Consider the following 22,490-nt stretch of genomic DNA (forward strand, 5'->3'; position numbering starts at 1 on the left):
CCGGGACCATCTGGGAAATGTAGTTCACCCCTCGAGAAGGCCTTCCCAGAGGCCACGTGACAAGAGCACCAATTGGTGCGTTTCTTACTGAGGAACTGGATTTGGGCCAATGAGGAGTCGGCTTCGTTTTTCTCGGGGTTTGGGGCAGCGATAGTCATGGCGCCACCCGTGAGGTACTGCATCCCCGGTAAGTGAGGAGTGCCCATTGTGAATCCTGGATAGGGACAGAGGAAGGAAGGCTGGATGGCCAACGGATGCTGGGCACACGTGGCTGACGCCGCGTTTTTTTCTGCAGGCGAACGGCTCTGTAACTTGGAGGAGGCCAGCCCAGGCAGCGGCACCTACACCCGGCACGGCTACATCTTTTCGTCGCTTGCTGGCTGCGTGACGAAAAGCAGCGAGAATGGCGCGGTAAAGGCGGCTTCCCATCTCCTCTGTGTGTGCCTTTCCCCTCGGTTGCCCTTGATGTCGCAGTCCCTGTGCAGCGGCTCCGCGGACGCGTCTCGAGTGCTTCCCCAGGAGCCGAGTTGGTCTCGAAGTGTCTTCCCGCTGTGGTCCCTGCTGGGGACACTCAGCACAGCCCAGTTAGGTGTGTCGGTCACTCCTGGTTGTGTTCCTGACACTCAGGGGAGGGAGTCGAGGGAAGAGCAGAGGGGAGCTCGGCCCTGCCGCGAGCTGCTCCATCCCGCCCGCACGTCACCTGCGTCTCTGGCTTCCCCCGTGTCCCCACCGCGCCTCACTCCGGTCCCCTCCGTCACAGAGGCCTCTGTCGGTGTCGCCCGTGCGCCGAGCTCTCCTGCCACAGAACGTTGATGTGAACGCCGTCCGTCTGCAACACGCCCCTCTCTCCTCCTGGCCTGTGTAATCCCACCTGTCTCAGGGAGCCTCTCCAAGTGTCCCTTTCTCGGAGAAGCCCTCCTACACTCGCTAGCTGCGGGAAGGAGTTTTGGGTTGTGTGTACGGAGTGTTTTGTTAGACACAAAGAAGTGTGTTCCTTTCCTTCCCAGCACTTAACCTCAGCACATCAGTGAGCACTCAGTCCCCCATTAGACTTTTCTCCTCCTAAGCTCAAGCTCCATGGACGCAGGCCTTACCACCGTGACGCAGAGGGTGCCACGAGGTAACTGTGCAGTCAACATTTGTCCAGTGCGTTAGTAAAACTATCCTTGTGCTGCAGGCTGGATTCGCTCAAGATCAGATAAGCAGACTTGGAAGGAACGGCGCAAAGACGGGTAGCATAGTAGAAAGGGGATGCGGAATTAGAACACTCTGAGGTGCTGGCTAACTACACCTTGATTCTACTTTATGTAAGAAACAAACTCTCTGGCTTTCCGTTCCTCCTCATCGGTCAAATGAGAGGCTTTTTATTGAGTCAGTTTCGGGAATGTCCTTGACCTTCCTCAGTGTGTTCATTTCATAGCTACAGATATCTGTTGAGCGTGTTTATGGGCCACTCTCAATACTGACCTCTAAGGGTATGGTCATGGGCCAAAATATACATGTTCTCTCTGGTGCTAAATATACGTGGTCTCTGCTATCAAGGGGCACCGATAAATTGTAAGCAAACCAGTGTTCAAATGCGATGACTGCTTTAAAAGAATACTACAGGACACCATGAGAACGTCATCATCAGCAAACCCACCCTAGTCACTGGAAGTGACATTTCACCAGAATCTAAAGAATAAGTAAGAGTTGGGTGCGTGGGAGGACTTTGTACCGGCGGAAAGAACAGCTTGAACAGACATCCTGAGATGGAAAGAAACTTAGTGAGTTGATGAAACTGAAAGACGCCAGGAGAGCTGAAGCATAGTGAACAAGGAAGAGATTAATAAAAGATAAGGTGCAAACATACTATCTGTCTTATTCCAGTAGTCAATGCCGTGCTCAAAGAGAAAACTCTACAAGTATTCCCTTAAACTAGAAGTAAACAAGTATGGCCACTATTATATAACATTTATTTGGAAATTCTAGCCTACACAATAAAATGAGAAACAGAAGCGGTATACCTGGAGGAAAGAGTCAAATTATCCACGATTATAGGCCATATGGTTGTGTACCAATAAATTCCAAGATAATCACCAAAAACTTGTTAGAACTAATCTAAAATGGTTACATTATATCTTTTAGCAGCATTCTTCCTGTGGCCCCTTGGCCTTCCTATTTCCTAAAATGTCTAGGCTTCTGCTCTAGGCTACAAATGTAGCTGTATTCCACCTGTCCTCATGATTTCAACTAAGGAATTTCTATATTATTCTCAAGCCACAAATACCTTTACTCAAGGCTTAGCCAGGATACTCACGTTTTATTGTTTTCTTTGTAGCTTCCTGTCGTGTCTGTGATGAGAGAAACAGAGTCCCAGTTACTGCCAGATGTCGGGACTATTGTAACCTGTAAGGTAGGTTAGTCCTAATTTCTCTGCTTAGGACACCTGTCCAATGCTGAAATCGTGATCATTGTAGAACTTCACTGTTCAGTATGGTAGCCACTAGCCATATATGGCCATTTAAATTTAAGTAAATTAAAATTAAATTTATCAGTTCCACTGGCTACATTTCAAGTGCTTACTAGCCACAGGTGGTTAGTGGCTGCCATATTGGTCAACACAGAACATTTCTATCGTCACAGAAAGTTTTACTAGACTGTGCTGGTCTAGAGATTTCTAGGATAATGATCAAGGCAGCCAAGTCAGACTTGCGTAGTTCTTTCACAGAGCTGGTTCCCTGAGTATATATATATATTTTTTTACCTGTGTCTGGGAAATAGGGGCACCAAAGGGTGGTAAGGAGGCCTATTTTTGAACTTCTGAAGTGAGACCTTTTTCTACAGAGAAGCAAGAGACTTGAATACTGTAGCGTTCCTATTAAATGTAAAGGCTTTTAGGATGTTTCATGGGAAGTACAAATTAATACTGTAATGATCAGTAACTATAATATATCATCCGACCCTCTACCAAGTTAAATTAACTTGAGGCTCTTAGTTTATTTCTTTATACATTGCTCCAGCAGAAAATCTATGTGTAATTCTGAAAATAACTAGAGAGGCAGTAATCCAGATATTAAGCAGCAGCTGAAATGTACACTCAAATTCCATCCACTACACAGGCCTCTGTTAAAGGTCTAGATTTGCTATAATCCCTTGTGTCTATGCTAGACTTCTGTATTTTCCAAAATCTAAACCATATTATTTCATTTGATTCCACAGTAACTCTTAGAGTGGCTCTTATTCCATTTTACATATATCACTTACGCGGGGATAAGTAGTTAACTTGTCTTAAATTCTGTGCTTAGTTGGGTTGCTTGGATGAAAATCCTGATAATTCCTAGTTTATTGATGCCTCCTTGAGCTGACAACTACTAACACTCTAATCTTTTCTCTACCGCACAGGTCTCTAGCATCAATTCACGCTTTGCCAAAGTACACATCCTGTACGTGGGGTCCACACCACTTAAGAACTCTTTTCGAGGAACTATCCGGTAAGAAGTATTTTTGTCTTCACATTTGCCTCAGCACCTGGAATGAGACAGGAATTCATAGGAACAATTACAGTTCCTGCTCCTGCTTATTTCTTTCCTCTTTGTGCTTTGATTCACCCAGGTAGTGTCCAAAGAAAATACATAATTTATGAGTTGGGACAAAAGGAAAATATTATAGTAATGAGATAGGGCATAAGAATAAAGCAAAAAGAACTGAGCTAAGCTGAAGATTATCAAAACAGAAAGCATTTTAGGAGTACCTTCCTTTCTTGAATTTAATATAGATTAAACCCAAGGATTGTAAGACATTATAAAGGTTAGTGGGCAACATGGTAGATTTTTTTTTTCCCCCTGTGGATTCCTTGAGAAGGGACAAACAATTCTTATGAGGCAGATAGTTTAACTTCTGAGGCCCTTTCCAGCCCCATGATTCTGTGTAGTTCTAGAGTACTTCTGTTCAAGCTCTTCTAAAGCAGAATAGTTCCTTATCCTTCTTGCCAGATCTGATCTGCTTTTCTCCAGTCAGAAGTATTGGATACTACTGCTCTTTGTGATCCAAGAATGGGAAATATGATTTTCTCCTCTGTGAAGCCTGGTGATGCTTCTCCACCCTGCTCCTCCAGGTGACAGCTGGGTCCCAGTTACAACTTGTTCTCTCTGCTCTTGTAGCTCTTTGTCTGCTAGGCATTCGCAGGATAATTCTTTCTCACAGATAACTAATCTTTCTGTTAATTCTTTTTTTATAGCAAGGAAGATGTCCGAGCTACTGAAAAAGACAAGGTTGTTGGTTGGTTCTTTTTCTTTTTCCCCATGGCTTTAGGCATCTCCATCCTTTTAAATTACTCCAATGAATTTCAAAGATCTGTAGAAATGTGGAGTCCAAAGAATTTGAAGATGTTCCCTAGTGGAAAATGTGGGGGGAACTCACTGTCCCTTTCTTCTCCATATGATTTTGTTCACTCTGTTGACCAGCGGGGGGCTAGTTTACCCTTCACTTTGAAGCCAAGTATTTATTCATTGCTATTGCCTCAGACTTACTCTGGACGCTTTCAGAGCCAACGATTGTACCTTAATGCCCAAGTCAGATTCCTGATCAGTTTACTGGATTCAAAATCTTTCATTTATATTAGGCTGGTGCAAAAGTAATTGCGGTTTTTGCAATTATTCTTAACCTTTTACACCCCAATTACTTTTGCAGCAGCCTAAGATGATGTGCTGTAGAAGCAATAAAAGTTGTTGGTTGACTTGAGTGATGATGATTTCTACCCTCTGGGATTAGAAAGTAGACCGGCTGTACCAGAGGGGTTAATAGTTTCATATAGACCTGACCTAGAGCTTTCACTTAGTACTCCTGTTCTTTCTTTGCAGGTTGAAATTTATAAGAGTTTCCACCCAGGTGACATTGTTTTGGCCAAAGTGGTATCCTTTATTCCCAGCAAACTTGTTGTCCATTGTCAAAAGAAGAAACGGAAGTAGAGAAACAACTCAAGTGGCTCTGGGAGGGAAGACTTACACCCTTCATTTTCCTTCACCAATGTTACGTGACTAGATCTCCCTGGGTGACGCACAATCCAACTACCTCCTGACCACTGCTGAAAATGAGCTCGGCGTGGTGGTGGCCCACAGCGAATCAGGTGAGTCGGTCTGTATTTCCACATGCTGGGAGCCATGGTTTGGGATTCATCCATTGTTTTCCTTCATTTCCCTTGTTTTATCATTATTTAGGAAGCAATATAAGTGTAGATACTTACTACTGAGATTATAATAATTCTGCTTACATAAATCTAAGGAAAGGGGAATAACTCCTACTTATCCCTCCATAAGTCAGTGGAATAAACGTGTTTTTTTTCTGCATGAGATGAAGTTCATTAGGTAGCTTGGTGACACTTCAGTTCATACCCAGCTGAGAAGAGAAGGATCTCAGGCAAATGTTTGGGATACCAGCTCCAAAACCAGCTTTTCCCTTTTAGGTGTCCAGATGGTTCCCATCAGCTGGTGTGAGATGCAGTGCCCTAAAACTCACACTAAAGAATTCCGGAAAGTGGCCCGAGTACAGCCTGAATTCTTGCAGACCTAAGGAGCCACATTTTACCCCAAGGAGGGGCTTAAGCTGTTTCCAAGAGTACATGTATGACAGTAACAGTAAGATGCCATTGTCTTTACTCAAACACCTGGGGTCAGCCAGCAGCCACCTGTAGAAGTCTGCCAGAAACTTACTCTGTAGATGAAACATTTTGCTTGTGAACTTTCCAGTGGTTTTCATTCTCTTGAGTGATAATTTCTCTTTTCTCTATAAAGTATATAATGTTGGAAATGACCAATTTCTTCTGACAGTCTTAAACATATTTTTTTTGCTGTGACAAAGAAACTATTTTTATTAAAAGGATTTTATGGTTTCCGTTGTCTTGAGTAGGGAAAGAAATCTAAATTCTGCTGCGACATTTGGAGCAGGGGTTTGTTTGATGGCACCCATTAACTGACATGTGTCAAGTGCATGCTTGCTCTGGACAAAGCCTAATCCCTCATCTTTCTATATTTTTTATGTTCTATTAAGTTTTTCTGCGTATTGAGCACTTACTATGTGCCAGACACTGGGTCAAGCACTTTATATACATTCCCTCATTTAGAGAGATTATGGTTTAGTGAAAATGATAGGCTACAGGACACATGGTGATTCAGGTAGCATGTGAGTAGTTCTGAAAGTAACTTGGTAAACATGGTGTTACTGATACAGTGGGTGCTCCAGGAAATGTTTTTGAAATCTAAATTGAAAAGAGGGACACAGCACTATCATGGTGAGGAGGCCAAGAAAGGATTTGTGACATGAAATAAAAGGAATTAAAGAACTTAGATAAGTGAAGTGAAGATATTGAAAGCAGAGAGAGAAGCCAGAGCAAAGGGCAGAAGCAGGAATGAACACATAAGTTTGAGGATGAGGAGGGCATGAGGGCTAAGCATGAAGAGGTTGCAGAGGGAATGGAAGGAATGGTGAATCCTGAGGTGTCACTTCTTGAGGTTATTCAAGGAGCCCACGTCATCTATGTGTAGTGGCAGTGGTCAAGGGTGAGCTTTGGAGTTAACCCACCTGGTTTGTATCCTCTAGTTCTGACCTTGAGTAGGTTAGGTGGTTTGGGTTTTTTAATTGAAAACTTTATTGAGAGAACGGTAGGGCCACATGCAATTTTAAAAAATAATACAGAGATCCCTTGTACACTTTGTCCAGTTTCCCCCAGTGGTGACATTTTGCAAAATTACAACAATCAGGATATTGACATTGATACTTGAGCAAGTTATTTTTATTTCTTTAGGTCTGTTTCCTCATCTGGAGTAGTGTGACTTCATAGGATTATTGTGAGGAAGAAACATATAGAAGTGCTCAGTACATGCCACTATTATTGTCATATATTATTACATCTAATTGCTTCCTATGAAGTATCTAAATAAATGCCAGGCCATATGCTGGACATTCAGATGTAGTTTTGTTTAATCAGACCCCTACTGATAAACATTTTAAAACTTTACAGATTTTTCTTTTCCAATGCTGTAGAGAAAAGCTCTCTACCATATTATATCTTTGTGCAGGCCATGATTCTTTTTTTTTTTTTTAATGTAAACTATTTTATTTTTTATTTTTTATTGGGGAACCGTGTGTTTTTCCAGGACCCATCAGTCGTTGTCCTTCAATCTAGTTGTGGAGGGCGCAGCCCACCATCCCATGCAGGAATTGAACTGGCAACCTTGTTAAGAGCTCGCACTCTAACCAACTGAGCCACCTGGCCCCCCAGGCCATGATTCTTTACAAAATGGATTTCTAGAAATGGAACGCTGGGTCGAGGAATATGTACATTTCAATTTTTGGTCAGATGCATGGCCTTGCAGAAAGATGTTACCAATTGATTCGCTCAACAAGTGTTAGTTAGCCATTTTACTTATCTGGGAACTTTACAGTGACCCTGGAGAGTAGCCATCGTTTCCATTTCACAAAGAAGTAAACTAAGGCTTAGAAAAAGTAACTTGCCCGAAGTCACACAGATGTCAAGTGTCAGAACAGTGTTCAAACCCAGGTCTGTCTTACTGTAAAGCACAGGTTTTCTTCTATACAATGGTGCCTCCCTTTTCAAGCACTGAACAGAACCTTGGGCATGTAAGTAAGGCTTTCTAAATTGACATTGGTTGATTAATTATGAGTGCTTGTTGTACATCATTCATTTATTTAATAAATACATATTGAATAACTACTCTGCCAACCACTGTTCCAGGAACTAGCAGGTAAAGCAGTAACATGATAGAATCCTTTCCTTGTGAAGCTTACATTCCAGTGGGGGAAGACATAAGTAAACAAAGAAATGCTATACGAGGTGTGGTCAAAAACTACAATGAATGTGTAAATTAAAACATTTATTCCAGTAATAGACACATTGCCATTATTCCCCTCAAAATACACCCCCTCACTTCAAACACACTTAACCCATCGTTCTTGCCACTTTCTGAAGCAGTTCTGGAAGTCCTCTTTCGTGAGTGTCTTTAGTTGCACTATTGTAGCTGCCTTGCTGTCCTGAATCGATTCAAAACATTTACCTTTCATGGTCATTTTGACTTTGGGGAAAAGCCAGAAGTCGCACGGTGCCAGATCCAGTGAATAAGGTGGATGAGGACACACTATAATGTTTTTATTTGACAGAAATTGCTGTGTACCAGAAGCGATGTGTGACAGAGAGCCTTACCGTTGCGATTTCAAAATGTGCTGCTGCTGCCGAGTGCCATCCAACAGAAAGGCAGGGATCTTCAATACGGGAAGCTGTGCATCGAACCTTAGTAACAGTGTGTGACAAGTCTAAACTTGTTCGGTGCAGTCAGTGGGGTGTGAGCTACAGTTGAGAGAAGGTGTGTTTTAAAGTGTGCCATAAATCATCCTCCACCATGACAGCACTCTGTATCACACATTGCTCCTGGTAGGGCAATTTCTGTCAATTAAAAACATTATGGTGTGTCCTCATCCACCTTTTTCACTGGATTTGGCACCATGTGACTTCTGGCTCTTCCCCAGTCAAAATGATTCAGGACATCAAGGCAGCCAGGACAGCGCAACTAAAGGCACTCACGAAAGAGGACTTCCGAAACTGCTTCAGAAAGTGGCAAGAATGATGGGATGAGTGTGTTCAAAGCGAGAGGGTATATTTTGAGGGGGATAAATGACAGTGTGTCTTTTACTGTAATTTTTTTTTATTTAAACATTCACGGTTTTGTTTGATCACACCTCATAATTTCACAGTAATTTTAAAATACTATCTTAAAGAAGAACATTTGAAATAGATTATAGCCTTCTCTGATCTACTGCAAAACAGGTTAGGTATTCTCATCCTTAACCAATCCGATAGTATATTACAAGTTAGTTATGTGCCTGCCTCCCTACTAACCTGAGCTTTTAGGGCAGGATTCTCTTATCTCTGAATCTCCAGTTCCTGGTACTGTGACTAACACATAGCAAATGCTCAATAAAAATTTTTTCAAGTATACTCAGAGCTGACTGCACAGCTGTGCCCAGTGATGTTTAGTGACAGGGATATTTGCTAATCTGAAATTGGTTTTAGAAACAAGGAGGATATTCTTTCTGTGCCTTGGAGTAGCGCTTCTCAGCCTGGGTTAGGACTTCAAAATTGCCTATAAAGCGTTAAAGGAAGGGCGGGGGGAGCAGCTTCCCTAGCTCTAATCCTGAATCTCATGGGTGAAGCCAGCAGATGGTTAGGTTTTTTTCCCAGCTCTACCGTTTCCCCAAAAAGACCTAGCGGGACCATCAGCTCTACTGCGTCCTTTGGAGCAAAAATTAATATAAGACCCGTTCTTACATATATTATATTTTATATTATACTTGGTCTTATATAAGACCCAGTCTTATTTTAATATACCAGGTCTTATATTAATTTTTGCTCCAAAAGACGCAGTAGAGCTGATGGTCCGGCTAGGTCTTACTTCCCGGGAAACAAGACCCGGCTGATTCTGAAGTGCTGTCCTGGCTAAGCACTGTCTCTGAGGGAGTTATTGGCCTCCTAGCGGTAATGGTGAATGTTGCTGGCTTTGTTATTTTCCTGCCCATCCGGCAGTTCTAGTCAGAACCTCTCAGTTGAAAGGAATGGAGACTGGTGTAAACTCAAGAGATGTCCAGACATAGGGTAACATTAACCCAAGATGATCCGGTCTGACTTGGGTCAAGAGCACTTGCTCAGACAAAATTACCCACTTGGTCTAAGATTCAGTACAGGCTAAGTAAAGTCGCGTCCTGACACCAGGCTGTTAGTGAGTTAAATTACCAAGGTTTTCCTAGGGTTACTGTGCAGGTCAAATGAAAAACTAAACATGGAAAGCAAGGTGTTTGAAAGTATTAACGTTTAGAATAAGGGCCTTGATTTAGTTGAAGTAACGTCCATTAGGGTTTCAGTATTTAACAGTGTACCTTCTGACAAGTTTCTACATCTCTTTTGGCCTGTTTCCTTTTCTGTAAACTGAGGATACCTGCTCTTTCAGGGTTGTTAGGACTAGAGATTTTTGTATGTAGTGTGCTTCACCCAATGGCTGGCACAGAGACGCTTCATAAGAGCTTAACAGATATGACTTCTTCCTAGGAGAAAGGCCTTATAGGCTTTCTCATGTTCCAATGACCTTTTCAGACCTTAGAGAAAAGGTAAACGAGTGATGCCCCTTCAAATTGTGTATATAGTGGAATTACACTCCCTTCTTCCTGGATCAAGTCAGTTTATGAGGTTATGTGTAATTTTTTAGGATGTTAGTTGACTAACAGGGCTAAAACTTTAGGGGCCAAAAAAGAAAGGTGTGAATCAAATCTATAATAGAAAAGGATTGGCTTTTTAAAAAGCTGGTCAAGCCTTTACCTTACTCTAAAGATGGCATTATAGTTTCAGAATTTGATTTTCCAGTTAAGGGGTATCCAGTAAACAGCAGAACTGAGCAAGAGCTGTAGAGGCAACAGGAATAGAGAGCTCAGCCAGAAGACCTGCCCACCCCCACCCTGAGCTCTCCAACCTGAGCTGGAAAACCAGGTTGTGTAAAATCATGCGTATTGTCCTGAAGCTCTTAATAGAACGTGGGTAATGAGACACATTTCTGGGTGAATGTTCAAGATGATTTCCTCAGACAAGAGATACTACACGTCACAGAGAATATTGCACATCACTCCTTTATTATACTGATCAGGAAAAAAGATTTAGTAGTTATGCTCAGAATGCATACTGGGCCCCAGTGGCAGGGCCAAGCAACTGGAATGTGATTCTGAAATTAGACACAGTGAAGGACACTCAGACATGACCAAGAGACTTCACTGCCACAAAACAGTAAGGCAGGGGAGGGATTCTAAAACACACAGCAGGATGAACTCCTAAAGCTTACAAGTCAAGGAGCTTATCCCACAGTGGTGTGGGGAATGGCTTATTTTGTGGTGACCACATGTGGGAATATCTCAACTGCCACTAGAAACCCCAGAAGGCTTTTTGTTTTGTATCATATATATATATACTTTTTTTTTTAAAGGAAATGTAACACGTAAACATTCTGGATTGATCCGTCTTCTGAAGCCAGGTATTCCGGGGTCAGGGAGGAACTACTTTGTCTGAATCACCAGGCATTCATCTTCCACTGGAATGACTGAAGCCCCCAGGCATATGATTATAGACTAGTACAGGTCTGGCTCCTGGGAACACAAACTGGCTCTTGCGTCCTCACTGCTCACATCTTAGCATGGCTCCTCCCTATCCCCTACTCAAGCAGGTCCTTAGTAATAAACCCGAGTTACATACTTGCAGCTTTCGTGGATACGAGTCTTCCCTTAGCTTAACTGAGGACCTGTGCCCCAGAGGTGCTATTCTGACTACATTGTGTGAGGGAGTGGGTGCAACAGACAAAATGGCTAAAACAAAGTTGGGAGCCACTGGTCCCTATCTGCAGCTACAACTTCAGATGTCTACAGATGTGGTCAGTGTGACGTGCAGAAGAGAGATGCAGAGGAATAGGACGGGCAGGGAGGGTATCCTTGGGGAAGTCGTCTGCCTGCTTCACTTCTTGGCCTTGCCCTGGGCGGCCACAGCCTCCATGGCTTTACGCACAGTCTCTTCATCCCCCAGGAACTGCATGGGCTTGATGGGCTTCAAGTTCTTGTCCAATTCATAGACGATGGGAATACCAGTTGGCAGGTTCAGCTCCATGATAGCCTCTTCAGAGAGACCTGAAGAAAGCACGCACCATCATCAGTCAAGCAAGACATGATTTCCCATCACCCCTCTAGGTTTACTATTCATCCCCTAGGTGACAAAGGGCTTTGGTAGGAATTAAAACATGACACCCTTTCTGATATTTGTAATAACAGTAATGATCTACATTCTAGATCAATCACCCAAGGAATTCCCCCAATACTGCCTTCTCAGCCACTGAAAAGCAAGAAAAAAAGTTTGAAAAGTGTGTACTGCAGATACGAGGTGTGATCAAAAGATACAGTGAATGTTTAAATAAAAAATTTATTCAAGTAAAAGACACATTGCCATGAATCCCCCTCACAATACTCCCCCTCGCTTCAAACACGCTTATCCCATCGTTCTTGCCACTTTCTGAAGCAGTTCTGATGTCCTCTTTCACGAGTGTTTAGTTGAGCTGTCCTGGCTGCCTCGATGTCCTGAACCGATTCAATACGTTTTCCTTTCATGGTGATTTGACTGGGGAAGAGCCAGAAGTCACAAGATGCCAGATCCCATGAATAAGGTGGATGAGGACACATCGCAATGTTTTTATTTGACAGAAAATGCCGTATTGGAAGCGATGTGTAACATGGAGAGTTTTCACGATGGAGGATGAAGTAAGGACACTCATGAAAGAGGACTCCAGAACTGCTTCAGAAAGTGGCAAGAACGATGGGATAAGTGTGTTCCCAGCAAGGGGGAGTATTTTGAGGGGGATTCATGGCAGTGTGTCTTTTACTGTAATGCATTTCTTTATTTAAACATTCACCGTATCTTTTGATCACATCTCACATCTTCCCCAAGTGGGATCCAGAAGCCCACAGTAAAGCAGGACGTATACACATCTCAGATGTCCTGTGTAGTCCATCCAGCCTGCCAAAAATCAGCACAGCTGAGGCTCTAGGCCCTTAGGTGGAACAATTGAAGATGCAAATTGAGATTCATGTGTGAAGTTGTCCCAGGTTGTGATCGAGGAGGACTTTATCAGCAGTTTCAACTGGCAGTCCTGGGTTAGAAGTGGGCATCTCAAACTACCGTGTATCCGAATCACCCGGGTGAGGGATGCACCTTCTGAGTCAGGTCTGACGTGGGACCTGAGGTTCTGCACGTATGACAAGCCACCCTGGGTCTGGCTGCTTCTGCAGAAGACACGTTTGAGAAATAAAAGCAGCGGGTGTGTTTCTACTAGGAATCAATCCAGACTGCCTCTAAGGCTATTAATGAGTAATTAAATCCCTGATTGGTGGCCCTTCTTCTTTCTCCCTCCTTGAGGGCCCCTCTGAAAAATGTACATACCCTCCAGATGCTTGACAATGCCTCGAAGGCTGTTGCCATGGGCAGCGATCAATACCCGTTTCCCCTCCTTGATCTGGGGAACTATTTCTTCATTCCAAAAGGGCAGAGCTCTGGCAATAGTGTCCTTCAGACTCTCACAGGAGGGTAGCTGATCTTCAGTGAGGTCTGCATACCTGCGATCCTGAAAACAACAGAAAATCCAAGCTTACCAGTTACTAGCAGTTGCACCTGCCCATTCATCCCCTAAGGGGTCAAAGCTGATGGGTAAAGCTGTCTCCCCAGGGCACAGAATGCAGCTGAGAGCTAGGGAAAAGGGATAATTATTATCCTACCCCTACCCTCTCCTCTCCCATTACCCACTCCTGGGAAGATTAGTAACAGTTCAAATGAAACGTAACTTAGAAAAGGAGGGAAGAAAGGTAAGTTACAAGGCTCTTCCCAGTTCACTTTATCTTGCAATTGGCTTAGGAAGGCCCCACGGCTATAGATGGTTTTGTAAAATGGCAGTGGGAATATAAAAAAGGATATATAAATTGTTTTTAGATAAACATAAACGATCAACTAAATCTTTTAACAAATGAGGGCCATTCCTTGGAGAAGGGGCATCACCACTATTTTATCATAAATTATAAATTCAATGGGACTAGGCAGACACTGATAAAATCTAGAGTGAGGCCCAGATTCCAACCCCCTGGTCCTGGATGGAGGGAGCCAGATCTCGGTTTGTCCGCACCTTGCTAATGTTGCTGTAGAAGGGATGGTCGGGCTCCATCGGAGGTGGTGGGATGTCGTAGGAGCGCCTCCAGATTTTCACCTGGGCCTCGCCATGCTTGGCAGCAGTTTCTGCTTTATTAAGGCCGGTCAGACCCCCATAGTGCCGCTCGTTGAGGCGCCAAGTCCTCACCACTGGCAGCCACATTTGGTCAATGGCATCCAGTACTGTCCAAAGGGTCCGAATTGCTCTCTTCTGCACTGAGGTGAAGCAGATGTCAAACTCATAGCCAGCATCTGGAAATTATAAGTTCAAAGTGATCAACTAATCAGGTCCATTCTGGAGCCAGAATTTTCTTACATATGTATTTGTACGGGTAGTCCAAATGAAAATTATCTGGCTGAATGTTTAATTTTGTATATGCTAGCAGGAAAAACAATATTCTGCCTTCAGGGAAGATGAAACCCGTTGACTTATTACAGTTGACAACTATGTCCCAGTGGTTCCCCGATAATGCACTGAACCCAAGTCCTACATGTCCTGTCAACTAGCTAACCCGCCATTGGTGCTGCTTATCCTAACCCCCGGAATGCTGGGCTTAATTAAGCACATTTTAAGAATTTATTTCTGCTACAATTCTTTCAAGAAAAGGATCCTAAAAACTTGGAATCTCTTAATAAATAGTAATTGCTAATATTTACAGAGGGCTTACCATCTGTCAGGCACTGGACTAAATACTTGTATGTTTTCTTTAGTCTTCATAACAATCTTAGGAAGTTACAATCCTTACAATCTATCTTACCAGATGAGAAAAATAAAGAGTAGAGGAGTTAAACAAATTATGCAAGGTCACAGCTATGACCTCAGAGAGATAAAAACCCCGGCTGTGTGACTCCAAAATCCAACTCATGGCCACTATCTCGAGCTACCTCTGTATTTTCCTAAACCCTAAGAATCCTGATGTTTGTACTTTAGTTAGAACTGTCACTTTTGATTGATAATTACTAATATATTTCCTTCCTCTCTAACCTCTGGTATAGGAGAAATGGGATTTTGAACTCCCGACAATCAGGACACAGCAAGAGCTCCCAGGGAATGCTGATAAAACTTCCATTTGTTGCGTGAAATTATATTTTCACTATTGAGTGTGGAAGTCACATCACAATCTCTTCATCTATAGTTCCTCTCTGCTGTAGTCAAAGTGCCAGCCTATTCCTGAGTACCCTCAGAGGAATGTGAATATATACCGGGGGTGCCAAAAAAATGCATACAAGTAGACACTTTAATCAATATTGCTCAAGCAGTAGTTCGCCGTCATCAGAAGTATCTGGACGCTGATGGTAACCACTTTGAGCACCTCTTGTAATTGCAGAAGTCAAACATGACTTGTATTCATCTTTTGTTCTCGGTATATATTGAGTATTACACTTTAAGTTTTTTTCCTTTCTTAAAATGTGTATACATTTTTTTGGCACCCTCTGTATATATCTAGGCCAACTGTTAAACCAAGTTTAGGAGAAGCCACTCACTGGAGAGAGCACGTGCTGTGCACTGTCTGAATTGTCTGATTCATTTATAAACGAATGTCTCCTCCACAGTAGTGACTGACTGGTAGTCCGGAGTTGTGTTGGCCCAACCAGTAGGTTACAGAGGTTAATCTTACTTCATGTTTCATGAAAGGTTATTCTCTACAGAATTGTACACCTGAAATCTATGTAACTTTACTAACAATTGTCACCCCGATAAACTTTAATTAAAAAAAAAAAAAGAAAGATTATTCTCCCTCCCACTTTAAGGGGGAGATGGCCCTTTCCTTATGTAATGGGTCAGGAAAAAGTCCTGTTTTTCTCCATGAGGCTACAAGGCCCTCTTTGAAACTCAGCACTTTCCTGGGTATTGCCTCATATTGAGGTTGCCAATAGTCATTAATAAAATGTGAAGTGAATTATCCCGCCAGTCATTCAATTGAGAGTGAGGCCAGTAAGAACTATACTGATGCAGGAAGGGAGGATTAATCACTAGGAAACCAGCACCACCCACAAGGGAAAAGATGACAGATCTCATCACTAAGCCTCAGGACAAGTCCTAGTAGATGTGATTACCGTCTCCTCCCTAACCTTAAGGGAAGGAAAGGCACCCAATAAAAGGCTGAGTCACTGGGAAGCGACTACCCATAGTGCAAGCTTCAGCACCCATGCTGAAAAGCTAATGGTGTTACATTGCAATTATTTCCACTTGGAACGGAATGCACAAAGTGGATACACAAGTAGGTCCCCAAGTGGAAAAGCAGTTCCCCTTAGGATTCTTGACAGAAACCTCTGAAGCCTCTTCACTTAACTTGCCCATCAAGCAAAGGCATAGTCTAGGACACTCCCAGGGATGGGGTGATGGTGTGATATGGACTCCATCCTCCCCCAGGAGTAAATTACATGGGAAACTCGATTCTCACTCCCTTCCTCCTGAAATCATATTCAAGAGTCTCTAAACCCCACTATCACTTAAAGCCCTGGTGAATTTATTTATTTTAGGTCTTTTATATTATTAGATTATTCATATGGTATATTATTAGATTATTCATAATGATTATTCTTCATTCAGTTTTTGCTTTCAGTCTTTCAGTTTTGATATAATCATCTGTGATGCCCATAAGAGATATTAAGATTTCAAATGGGATTTTTAAAAACTAACGCTACCAATATTTACTTAAAAACTGAAATAGAGCCTGTTATTTTGAGAGCTTATAAGTTTTAGCCATTTGATCAGTCTTGTAGGATAGCTACCACTTCTCTGTCCTGGGCTAATCATCAGCAAACCACCCTAGACCCATACAGTTCTTCCTGCGAGGCAGCAGGAGAGAAAATGGCCTCCTTTACCAGCCCTTTTCCTTTCCCTGCTCTCCTAAACAGTATGAGGTCACACGAGGCCATCCCAAAGCATTCACACACTCCCGCTGCAAGATTACATTTCCCAGACTTTCCAAGCCTTTGCTTCATTTCAAGAGGATCTACAGTTAAGGCAAGAAGCCAGAGAGAGCAACCTGGAGCCAAATACCTGTTCCACGTCAACCAGGCATCAGTGACCCTATTAAACGACTGTTTCTTTGTCCAGAGATTAAAAGGGAGCAGGGCCAGACCTACACAGATCATCAGGGGGAGCACCTCTTCAGTCCAAAGATTCCTCGACTTGCTGGCAGCAGGAATGCTCCCTTATTAGGATTCCAAAATCACAGAGATCTGTCTGCCAGAGCGGGCAACCCTGCCTAGGCAAGCTTATCTCACTGCCACTTCCACCTTTGCCCGGCGTCCTTGGCCAGCAGCCGACCAGTTCTTCACACCTACCCTTTATTCAACCCCAAAATTGAGGCCAGAGCGCTGGACTAGGGATAAGGAAATATGACCTTGCATAAGTCATCTTTCCAATCCTCACTTTCTCAACTATAAAAAAGGACCAGGGAGGGATGGGAAGGAGGGGCATAAAATCTATACTTTATGGGGCCGTGGAGAGGATCAAATCATTCATTCATTCATTCAATTACATTTGCGGCTGCATTTGGGCACAGGATTTGTGGAACGCTGCTGAGCAGCAAAGGCCTACACAAGCACGTGGATTTCTCGGTATCTCGGTGCCTGCTGAGCCCCCCCCCCAGCACCACGTCACCCCCCACACACAGCGGGGGATAAGCGTGTGGCCTGCCGCTTCAAAAGGCTTCGTTACAGCTACCGGGAGACGCCTGGCATCCAATTTAACAAGTCCCAGAGTTATGCTAAATGCTCAGACTAGAGAGAATTTCGCAGGGCGGTGTGGAGGAGAGCGCCACGGGCTGCGGGTCCACTTCCCGGCGCAGACCCTCACGCCCTACTGGGTGACCTTGAGCACATCGCTTCCCCCCCACGCTGGGCCCGTTTTCTCATTTGCCACGTAAACCGCTGTCGAGATGCAGCCCAAGGTCTCGGAGCTCCCCCGGAGCGCGCGGGGGCCAGAGAGGCGGCCCCGATCCAGCCGAGCCGGTCGGGAACTTCGCACCCCCACCCCCAGCCCGGCCCGCTCCGCACCTCGCAGCGCCTGCCCGCCGCGCTTCGCCTCCTCGTGCCCCGCCGGGCTCAGGTCGGCGTCGTACCAGCCGCTGAAGCGGTTTTCCAGGTTCCACGCGCTCTCGCCGTGCCGGATCAGCACCAGTTTGTAGGCAGCCATGGCGGCGGCTCGGAGTGCGTGCAGACTGGGGCTCGCCGAGATTCCGGAGTCGCCGCCCGGCCCCCGGCCGCGCCTGCGCGATCGCGCCCCACCGCCCGGCCCGGACGCACTCGTTGGGCTTAAATCTTTCCACTCGCTGGGGGCCGCCCTCTGCCCGAGTGTGCGCATGCGCCCCGTGCGGGCGCTGCGGCCGCGGCGGGAAGGGGGGGCGCGCCAGTCCGCCGGGGCGCATGCGGCCTGCCCTGAGCGCCCCGCGGCCTCCGCGGCCGTCACGGAGCGCACGTAAGCGCCCAGGCCGGCGGGACCTCTGGACCGCGCGCGGGGGCGCGTGCTGGCCCCGTGACTGTTCCAGGGCAAGCCTGTCCGCCTAGCACAGCTGTCATTCGTCAGTCATTCATTGTAATAAAATGGCCCTTTCCCTGTGACCCGCAGTGAGCTTTGCCCGGTCTCCTCCCCATCCATCCGTACACAGAATTTCATGCACACACCTGTGCTCGAATCTTTACGCTTTCATCTTATGTGCTTTGCATTTGGGCAGTTATTGTAATCTCACCCACCCTCACCTGTAAATGGACATCGTAAATACTTAGCTGGTGCCCATCTCCCGGGAAGATGTTCAGTAACAAGTTGTGATTGGCTATCATTTCAGTAGACACTGATCTATTTTACACATAAGGTAACTGGCTGACGGCTGGTTCCAACCCCATGCTCTTTAACGCTCTTTAACGCAAAGCGATGTATCCCCACGTCTGCGAGTCTCTCACCTCCTGGGCCTCCAACAGAGACACAAACCCTCGGCCCCTTCAAACATTCCAGAAAGAAGTTACAGCCTGTTCCTCCCCTGCACCCAATCAGTAGCTTAAATGTGTGCTTATCTGGACAGCTCTCTGCTGCTCATGCCACTCTCCCGTTTTATTTCAATCCAGCCACTTACAGGAGCCAGGCCGTGGGCTAGAGCCAAGATGGATTGAATGTGTTTTCTGCCCTTCACAGCGGGTGGAGTTCGAATAAGACGCACATGCAAGTAGCTAACAATGAAATTGTACTGTATGCTATATTTTGACAGAGATTCTAGAAAAGTTTTTAACATGCACTCATGAAGCAACTACTAAGTGCCAAGCAGTGTTGTAAGTGCATTACAAGTGTTAACTCATTTAGTCTTCATACCCTCATAATGATCCTATGAGGCAGGTACTGTGGTTTCCCCATTACTGATGAGGAAACTGAAAGATGAGGTAATTTGTTCACCGTTACAGGAACCAGGATTCAAGTCTAGGCTAGCTGGCTCCCAAGTCCATGCATGCTCTTACCTACTGCTCTCTATGCCCTCCACAGTTTTGTGACATTTTAGTCATTTGTTGACTTTGAAGAGCGGGAAGGATTTGTGAGGCAGAGAAAAGGCACTCTAGGAACAACATGAACCAAAACACATAGGATGGGTTTGTAGATTAATCATAATAGCTACTGTTTGTTTATGTATAAAGTGTTTTTAGTGTATTATCTCAACCCTCCAGCAATTCGTATACTGTAGATACTATTATAGCTTCATTCCACAGATGAGGAAACTGAGACCCACAATGATAACTTGTCCAAAGTCACAGCTCAGAAGTGAAGGAGAAACCAGGCAGAACTCAAACCCAAGCAGTCCAATGGCCTAGTGTATACTCTAACCACAATGCCCACTGCCTCTGTCTTCTGTGGGGGGGATAAGATGGAATTCAGAGATCAGAGAGGTGACTGGGAAGAGTCCAGCACTAAAAGCTGCACCCAGAGCTCACAAAATCCCAGGGCTGCAAAGAGAGAACTATCCTGGGAGGGAGGACTCATTGTTCAAAATCTTGGTGTGGCCCAAATGAGAGTCTTTGAAAGACTTCCTCTTAGAAAGTTCTCCCTCTGGTCATCCCTGCTGCTTGGTCATCCCAGCCCTGATGCCCTGGCCTTCCCTTGGCTTTTCAGACTGCACATTTTGTCCCCCTGCCTTGGCCCCTCATCCATGCTCCCACTCTAACTCTTGCCATGTCTCTTTCTCTTCCCCCTGCTCTCTCCTTCTATACAAATTTCTATGCTCTTGTGTAGTTGGGGTCTCACATTTCTACAATGAATAGGAAGTGTGAGTACGGAGAAATTGGAATTCAAATACATTTCTGTTTCTGGTTAGCCATGGGACCTACAATGGGTCACTCAACTTCTCATCCTTAATTTCCCCATCTGTAAGCTGGGACAATAATCACATTTATATGTACGTAAAACACTGTTGTGAGAAATAAATGCTATGAATGCATGGGAAGCACTTAGTGCTATGCCTAGCAAATAATCATAAATAACAATAAGTATGTTTTATTAACATTAATAATAAATATTATTAGCAGTGTGATCAAGAAGACAAAAAAGATTTAATGAGGGGTACCATTTCAGAGGTTGTGAGTCTGACGGTCCATGGCCAGATTTCCCTTCCAGCAGGATGCTTGATAGGGATGGCTTGCTCATTGGGATTGGAACTGGGCGGATAACTAGGATACACTGGGCAGGAGGCCAAGGTCATCTGTGCCACCAGCCTTAGGAAGGAGCTCAGGAATCATACTTTATTCCCTTCACCAACCCCCTCTGCCTCTGGAATCTCTCATCACCTTGGAATTCTGAAGAACTCTGATAACTTTATGCACCTCACTTACAGGATATCTACCGCAGATCATCAGAGGGTTTTGTTTTTTGTATGCATCAGATCTATTCAACGAGAAACTCCTTGAGGACGGGCACTACATCTTAACTATTTTTACACCCCCACGCACACATGCACTTAACGACTCCATCAGTGTCCCTGAGTGTCCCAGCTGGGAGACATCTTGAAAATTCTTCACTACAAGTCCTCACTTCCTGCCTCCCCCAATTCTCATGTAGCAGATGAGAAAAGTGAGGTGACCCATCAAAAGAGTGGGAGAGGAGCAGAGGACCACGTTCATTTGTGAGAAGTCAGAGGTGATCCGTGGAGAAGGGCCCCACAGTTGGGGATTGCTCTGTCAGGAAGAGAAAGGCAGGAGCCCAAGGAGATATGAAGACGGAGGGAGTGGAAAGGACCGTTGTGAGGACGCTGAAGGCGCTGCAGCTGGAAGCCAGAATTCCTGGGCGGAGATGGGGATCCATTTGGTACCTGTCGCAGCATCACAAATCTGGGGAAATGCTTAGAGCCTATCAAGCCAACGTGATTTCGCAAATGTCAGTAAGGATAAGGACAAACCAGTGAGTTTTGCCCGCCACTCCTTTTTTTTTTTTTTTTAAATCTTAATTGTTATCTCTACTGAACACAAGACACACAAATATTTGTCAGGACTGATTCCTGGGCCTTTCTAAAGAACTGGGCGGATGCAGGATGCATTCACTCTTTCTGAGAACAAAGCAGGTGCAAGGAATGCAGATCACAGAGCAGCCTGGGAGCATGACTGCACCCCTCCTCACCAGGTCACTGCCCTCCCTCTCTGCCCTGCAGGGAGCAACTGTGGCCCATAAGTCCCCTTCCTGCATAGAGTGTGGGCGTGGGCATCTGTACTCCAGAGGCTTCTCAGCTGTCATCTCATGGGCCAGCTGGTCATCAATGACCAGCCCTCATCTCTGCCTGGGGCTCCTGTCGGCCTTTAAACCCTTACTTAAGGCAGAGAGCCTCCCTTTTAGCTCGGTGCTTTCATTCCTCAGGCCTCAGGGAAATTCCCAGGACTCTAACAGCTTTCAAACAGCCAGCTTGTTGGTTAAGCAGTTCGAGAAACTCAGGTTAGGATAATCAGTGGTCTTAGCCCTATTACCCTCCACTGTCCTTTAAAACAATGAAGGCCTCTCTCAGCCTTCCCTTCCTATAATATTTTTTTTTTTTCTGCAGAAGGGTATCTCCCTTCTCTATTATGGAACATTCAGTGAAGAACCCGACTTAAAATCACAGTGGAGTAAACCAAGTCTTCTGCTGAGCGGAAGGAGAGGCTGCTGTTCGGCCCACAGGACTCCCTGTCAGGACTCCATGTGTCTTTACTTGTTGAACATCTTGCAAATGTGTCGCTTGATGTTCAGTTCTCCCAGCTCAGCTGGTGTCTGAGGAGGAGAGTATTTCTGCTTTGGAGAGGGAGTGAGCCCAGATGATGGTGGCTAAGATCTCAAGACTGAGCTTCTAGTCGTGCCCAGCCGTGACTTATTAGCCCTGCATCAAGGATACAAAGGCCTGGTCCTGGGAGACCCAGGACTCCTCTGAGGGGAGATTTTGGCTCAAGTGTTCCCCAACAGCCTCACTGAATTTCCTTCAGAAATTCACTCCAGTCTAAGACGCTTCCACCCATCCAACCTTCCTTCTCTCCATCCTTCACTTGGATCACACCTACTCTGCCAGAGTTGTCTTATTTCCTCCCCATTTCCTGCCTCAGGCGTTTCCCAAGTATATTTCCTGTAAATCCTGTCTGTCAATTGCTTCTCAGAGATCCTGGGCTAACACACTACTAATCTCTCCATCATTCCCTACTCATGATACAAATTATTCTGAAATAACAAGGTATCTGCCTGTTTTGCACTTAGAATTTAATCCAAAGAAAATATAGACTAGGA

The 22,490-nt window shown here is 44.8% G+C and overlaps 2 protein-coding genes across 2 annotated transcripts; one reads left to right on the plus strand and one right to left on the minus strand.

Annotated features, from left to right (window-relative positions):
* Window positions 1-88: 88 nt before the first annotated feature.
* On the plus strand, window positions 89-7,710 carry EXOSC1 (exosome component 1). Its single transcript, XM_081074296.1, has 8 exons — window positions 89-187; window positions 296-411; window positions 2,321-2,395; window positions 3,385-3,473; window positions 4,220-4,253; window positions 4,842-4,892; window positions 5,023-5,107; window positions 5,444-7,710. The coding sequence occupies exons 1-8, from the start codon at window positions 157-159 to the stop codon at window positions 5,548-5,550; spliced, it is 588 nt and encodes a 195-aa protein (XP_080930422.1). The 5' UTR covers window positions 89-156; the 3' UTR covers window positions 5,551-7,710.
* Window positions 7,711-10,649: 2,939 nt separating this feature from the next.
* PGAM1 (phosphoglycerate mutase 1) lies at window positions 10,650-18,203 on the minus strand. Its single transcript, XM_081074297.1, has 4 exons — window positions 17,774-18,203; window positions 13,743-14,017; window positions 13,010-13,190; window positions 10,650-11,706 (listed from the first exon to the last, which is right to left on the minus strand). The coding sequence occupies exons 1-4, from the start codon at window positions 18,078-18,080 to the stop codon at window positions 11,537-11,539; spliced, it is 933 nt and encodes a 310-aa protein (XP_080930423.1). The 5' UTR covers window positions 18,081-18,203; the 3' UTR covers window positions 10,650-11,536.
* Window positions 18,204-22,490: the final 4,287 nt, after the last annotated feature.

The sequence above is a fragment of the Rhinolophus hipposideros genome (genome assembly GCF_964194185.1).
Source record: "Rhinolophus hipposideros genome assembly, chromosome: 15".
Classification (NCBI taxonomy): domain Eukaryota; kingdom Metazoa; phylum Chordata; class Mammalia; order Chiroptera; family Rhinolophidae; genus Rhinolophus; species Rhinolophus hipposideros.